This window comes from Meriones unguiculatus, chromosome 6 (assembly GCF_030254825.1).
Source record: "Meriones unguiculatus strain TT.TT164.6M chromosome 6, Bangor_MerUng_6.1, whole genome shotgun sequence".
Lineage (NCBI taxonomy): Eukaryota > Metazoa > Chordata > Mammalia > Rodentia > Muridae > Meriones > Meriones unguiculatus.
Genome location: NC_083354.1, coordinates 127,993,561 through 127,999,560, shown reverse-complemented (window position 1 = coordinate 127,999,560; position 6,000 = coordinate 127,993,561). Strand labels below are relative to the sequence as shown.

The 6,000-nt window shown below is 40.0% G+C and overlaps 1 protein-coding gene across 2 annotated transcripts in view; it reads left to right on the top strand.

Annotated features, from left to right (window-relative positions):
- The first annotated feature begins 439 nt into the window (after positions 1–439).
- Positions 440–6,000, top strand: part of Slc26a7 (solute carrier family 26 member 7) — a 119,096-nt gene continuing 113,535 nt past the window's right edge. For both annotated transcript variants that reach the window (XM_060386017.1, XM_060386016.1), the window contains exons 1-2: positions 440–536; positions 811–1,034. In XM_060386017.1, coding sequence (XP_060242000.1) covers positions 842–1,034 — 193 coding nt within the window. In that variant the 5' untranslated portion in view covers positions 440–536; positions 811–841. The remainder of the gene's footprint in view (positions 537–810; positions 1,035–6,000) is intronic.

The window sequence follows — 6,000 nt, the reverse complement described above, 5'->3', positions numbered from 1 at the left end:
ATTTCCTTAGGCCAACAGATGAAATTTCAGTTTGTTTAGAAGAACTGGCTAGTCCTTTCTCAGGTGGCACAGTGGCTATCTGACTGTTTTCTGTTTGAATGAAAACTTCATGTCCCAGAGAATAGAATGACAAGAATCCATGTCGGATCCTGTCATGTTTCTAAATGTTATGGAACTGGCAATTTTCAGTCATGTTGAAATGCACACCTCACAAAGAAGAGTGTCCGTGGTCTCTTAGCATATTCTGTACAGCAGATCCCTCTGACAGTCATGACTTAGCTTTGGCTTATAGGGAGACACCGGCTGGCCCGATGTTTCCTGGTTTCATTAGCATAGCCCAGCCCACTTCCAACACACGCCCAGAACCACCTCATTAACCATTGGGAATGCAGCCAAAAACATAAGACGACAGTGAATATAAAGGGAATTACTGGCAAGGGAGCTGTAACCATCTCACCACTGAGCCCATTACTTTTCCAAGATCAGAAAAGTATTACACTAACAGGAACCATTCCTTATTCAGATAAGAATTCAAGGTTTGGGTCTGTAATTTTTATCTAGAATAATTAGCTGAACCATAGTAAGGTATACAGCTGAGTTGCATCCATTTGTGTTTCTGCCTCTCTCTCTCTCTCTCTCTCTCTCTCTCTCTCTCTCTCTCTCTCTCTCTCTTTCTCTTTCTCCTCTCTCCCTCTCCCACTTATTTATTTTCTGGATAGCTTTGACATTGTAAACCACAGACGAATTGGAGCCTGGCATTGAAAGGAGGTGTTCTCCAACGATTTTTTTTTTTCTCTCCCTTGTCTGAAGAAGTTGACTCCTACAGGAGGGAATCTGAAAAATGACAGGAGCAAAGAGGAAGAAGAAAAGTGCGCTGTGGGGCAAGATGCATACCCCCCACTGTGAAGACATTAAACAGTGGTGTAAAAGGCGCCTACCTATTTTGGAATGGGCACCACAGTACAATCTGAGGGAAAACCTGCTCCCAGACATTGTGTCTGGAGTAATGTTGGCAGTTCAACAGGTGACACAAGGTAAGTGCATTTGGGTTTACAGTTTTATGCAGAATAGATGTTACTTCGCTTCTTGGGTGGGAATTATGATCTGGGGGCAACAGTTTAGCTAGTGAACAGACTTCTAATGAAATGGATATTAATGCTAGGAAAATAAGCAGAGTAGATGCTTCTGTGTAAGATTTTCCTAATTGCTTTTAAAATTACTTGCCCCCCCCTCACCCCCGGCTAGGAATTAAGCAATTAAGCACCAACCCTTGAATGGAATTACGTATTTTGCAATGTTAAAGTTCATAATGGTTCAGGGTAGAAGATCAGTAATTGTGGGAAAACAAGCTCTTATAATTTAAGTGTGCTGACATAACTTCCTACCTTCATCGAATCAAGCTATAAAATATTTCCTGTTTTGAATACAATTGCTTTTGAGCCTACTTAGCAGCACATAGTTACCTGCTGTAGCCCTGGGACTTGCTATAAAGCAGGGAACAAAGCCTTTTGTACATAAAGGAGGCTTATTGCCAAGATGACTATTTGCAAAGAGAATCCTATGTCCTCGGAGCTTGTGCGGGCTGCGTGTGGCTGTTTACTTCTGCAGTGTATTTCCTACAGCACTTACATTTCAATGAAAAATGGAACATGGCAAATCAGACTTCTAATGTTCCCAGAGGAGGTTAAAAACAACATTCTGGGTAATTAGGTCTACACTCGTGTGTGTGTTTGTGTGTGTGTGTGTGTGTGTGTGTGTGTGTGTGTGTGTGCATGCTTTCCCTAAAGATATGTTCACTGGGTTTTGGCTAACTCAGGTAATAATTTTCTACCTGTAGCCAGGAAAAGAACTGATTTCTCCACTCTCCAGCTTTAAAACTTTGGAATGGTTTTCTTGGCAAAGACTTTCTGTGATTATATTTCCATGCAGTCTCACTACTTCCCTGGCTTTAATTATTATTTATTCTGTTCAATTATAAGTATGCTTTTAATGAAATTATTCTGTAGCTGGAACAAACTGGTTTGTGTATTTGTGTTTTCAGTCTGATTAGGAACATCTGCACAGGGGGTTTTAAGATCCACAATACTATCATCATACTTTATGGGATCCAATTTTACTGCTTAACTCTGTGTTGAATTTTTAATGACTATTTTGCCAATAGCAAAGCATAGTAATCTTAAAAAAAATGCGAAGTTAATAGCAGGTCAGGGTATTTCCAGCCTTTCTTTTATTTGATTTTAAATTCCAGATGAAACACTACTATGTCATTTGAAAATTTAGGTGGTGGATTTAAACCCATCTTCTCTTCATGACTGGACAGTTTCACTCTATCCCATTAATTTATTTTGCTGTTATTTCATGTAAAATAAAAGAGGAGCAATTATGGCTTTAGCAATACTTGTCTTTTTATTTTTGAAAAACACCCAATGGCCAAGAACATTTGGTGAGGTGGTACAGTTCCCTTGGGCTCATCATTAGGCTATGGCTTATGTGTAAGCCTCTGGTAGTTAGTTTGGTTTAGATTTTGAGGGACTTTGTTTAATGAGTCATGTGTTACATTGGTAAGCTGATGAAAAGCACAAAGCTTACTTGGCCCTGGGGCCAGGAGAAGTATGGCTCAGGCCCACTAGGTCTTCTGTAAATGGACAGTTACACTGATAATTGTAAGAAACAATAAATCCTTCCCAAAGACTTTAAAAAAAATGCATGTCTCATTCTTTTTCAATCTCTTCTACTCTGAAGCATTGAAAGGTAAAAATATTATGAACCCACTATTTGTCCGAAGGGGCCCACTATTTAAAAGAATCCAGAGTTAACGTTGCCCTTTCCATAGGAGGAAACAAATGGAGGCTCAAAACAGTAAGGTTCTCAGGCCCTCATACCTGAGAAGTGGTGGAGTCCAAAGCCAACATGCTCAACATTTTCACTTTATATTCTATACCGCCAAAATCATCAGACTTTTTGTAATAACAATGTTATTTGTAACAGGAGACGTTTTGGAAATGTCTTTCTCTTCAAATGAAATCTGCATTTACGCTGCATCCCTGAGGTTTCATAGTCAAAGTAGAAGTGGCAGGAAAAGCAATTGCAACAAGGAGGACCTGTAGACATAGATGTCCTATTGTTGAACATTGCTGCTTGTTATCAGCCCTGGTTCTTCAGGAAAGTTAGAAGAAAGAAGGAATACAGTTTGTTCTTGTACCAAAATGCAAACAATAGAAACAGATCCTTTTTAACTTCACTGATATGCAAAGCCATACTTACGTCACATAATTGAATTATACGGAATTATAAGGAATATCTGAATTCAATGTCTTTAAACCTGTAACTTCTGGAAATAGATATGATTTTCCCCAGAAGCCCCTGTTCCTTCTATCTCTAGAACTGGATTTAAAGTCAAGATAATGAATGAAAAGTACACTGAGCGATAGCATAGTCATGTTAGATTATTTCATTCAAGATTTTCTAACTGTGAGATAGGTGTTTTCATACACTTGCCTCCTATGTTGTAATTTCTGTGGGCTGTTCTTATAGACCCCTTTCTTCTGTTTTTTTTTTTTTTTTAATCCCTCCAATTTATCTGTCCTTCTTTCTTAACGAACCTCTGTGAATTTTGCCTTCTCGGCTTTCTATCACACATCTAAGAGATGTTTATCTAACATTCCTATCATAGAGACTCCAACACTAGCCCCATCCTTGAAGAGATGGTAGACAATCTCATATGCATCAAGGGCTCTACCATCATCACTATGCTAAGGGAGCTTCCTTGGCAATCTGTGAGCCATACATAAACCCACAGCAACCTAGACTGTTTTAAAGCATAGCAGATGCCAGTGTGTTCACCCTATCACTATGGAAGATAGAAGCACAACAAATGGGATATTTGGTCCTCTGACACACACACACACACACACACACACACACACACACACACACACACACGATAATGCCACCACCCTAACCAGAATTACAGTAAGGAATAATAGTAGGAAGTATTAGGCACAAATGTGCAACATTGTCACATGATTATTGGGCATATATACTAAAAAGAGATTCAGAGAGCTTAAGTAACTTGCCTGAAGCAACAGAGAAAATTAGTGTGAGAGAACATTTGACCTCACGTAACCTGGCTCCAGAGACTACTGCTTGCTTTGGTCCCCAGCTTTCTCTCTCCTCCTCTCCTCATTTCTGCTACCTCCCCCTCCTAGGATAAGCCAGCCACCAGGTTCTTTCATTTTGTTTCTGTCCTCTAGTTACTGTTACGAAGTTTGTGACTTCTATGGAAAGACCATAGACTCAATCCAATTATAAGTAAAAGAATTAGTGATTAGCTGCTAGCAGAATGAACACCCTCTGAGCCAAATGTGTTCTTGTCATGAAAGAGGGCACAAGGAAGGACTTTTAAAGGGGAAAACCACATGAAGACCTTCAGTATCTATGCATGCAAGTAAAAACTGTTCTGTTCTGCCAAGTTAAGTGGTTAAGGCAACTCAAAACAATATTTGGGTATCTGCATAAGCAAAAAAATAAAAAGCAGTTAGTTATATAATAGCAAGTAGATGGTCACGGCTGTACATTTTTGGGTGGAGGTCATTGAGCCAGGGTTACTGGGAACTTATCTTTCAGGGATTGGAGTCAGAGATGGCTGGTGAGTACCAAGATGGATGCTTACCATAAAGTGGAGCTTCTGTAGCCATAACATTATCTTTTTAACCAACTAGCCTTGCTTCATGTTCTTGCTACTTCCTAATGGGCCGAATTACTTAAATCATTTTCCGGAGTTCTTCACTGTCTACTCTGCCTCCTCTACATCTTATGTTACTCTGCTGCCAGTACAGTGATGATGATGATGATGGTGATGATGGTCCAACCATATTGCTCTTTTGTGAATAATTCTTAGTGTCCTTCTGTTTCTGCTAGAATAAAAAATCTAATTACTCAGCATATCTTAAGTGTTTAATAGTCTGGGCCTCGCAGTATGAAGCAACACCGAAAGAGATCTCTCCTCTGAGAATTCCTCTCAATCTCCTGGGAGGAGGAATGTTTTCCTCCTCCTCCTCCCTTTGTCCTTTTTACATATCTTTGTGATAGGCTCTATTTAATACATGGTATTGTAAACTCCTGATATACTTCTTTCCACGGTCTGTAAACTCTGAAAGCAGAGACAGTGTTTTCTTTGTGTTCTTACCAGCCTGTGTACTGCCTAGCATGGGGAAGTAGACTTCAAGTAAATATTGAAAGATCTGAGGCATCTCCTAAACTGCTAGTTTACCCGATTGTAGCATGCTGGCACTGTAGGAAAAGATGCTAAATTCAGTTTAAATCTTATGCCTTAAAAACAAATCTAAGGCATATACTGATTCTTCTACCTTGTCTTTCTTGTTTCCTTCTAGAGAAATCTGTTAAAGACTGCTTTCATTGTCTCCAACAATGCTGGTTATTTCATGCAGTGCATTTTATTCATATTCATCCCCTCCTCTAGACTTTCCCCAGATATTCTCCCCAGGCTCATGCTCTCTCTTGCTCTCTCCTTCCCATCTTCCCTTTCTTTTTCCCATCCTCCCTCCCTCCCTTCCTCCTTTCTTTCTCAGTCTTCAACCCATCAAGTCCAGTTTGTATTGGAAGACTACTCCTGGGTGTGAGGCCTGTCCTGGAATGTAAAAAAAAAAAAAAAAAAAAAATTTTTTTTTTTGTCCTACCAACACTAACAAGATGGATACTTCATATGAAAATTCAAATGTCTACTCTTGAAGAGAGGGAGGGCGCGACAGCCCAAGGCCCACATTCCCACGTGAGGGAGCTGCTCCTCATTGCACTCTGATGGTGTGGTTCTTTGGTCAGTCATTCACTCAGGTATCCCTCCCTGCATTCCCAGACCTGCTGACCTTACAGGTAGACAGGGTTGTTCTCTCCGCCAAGAACCTTTCTCCCACCTCTATGGTAAAATACTTTGAACATGCCTTTAAATAAAACATCGATTGGGAGATTATGTAGCCTTGG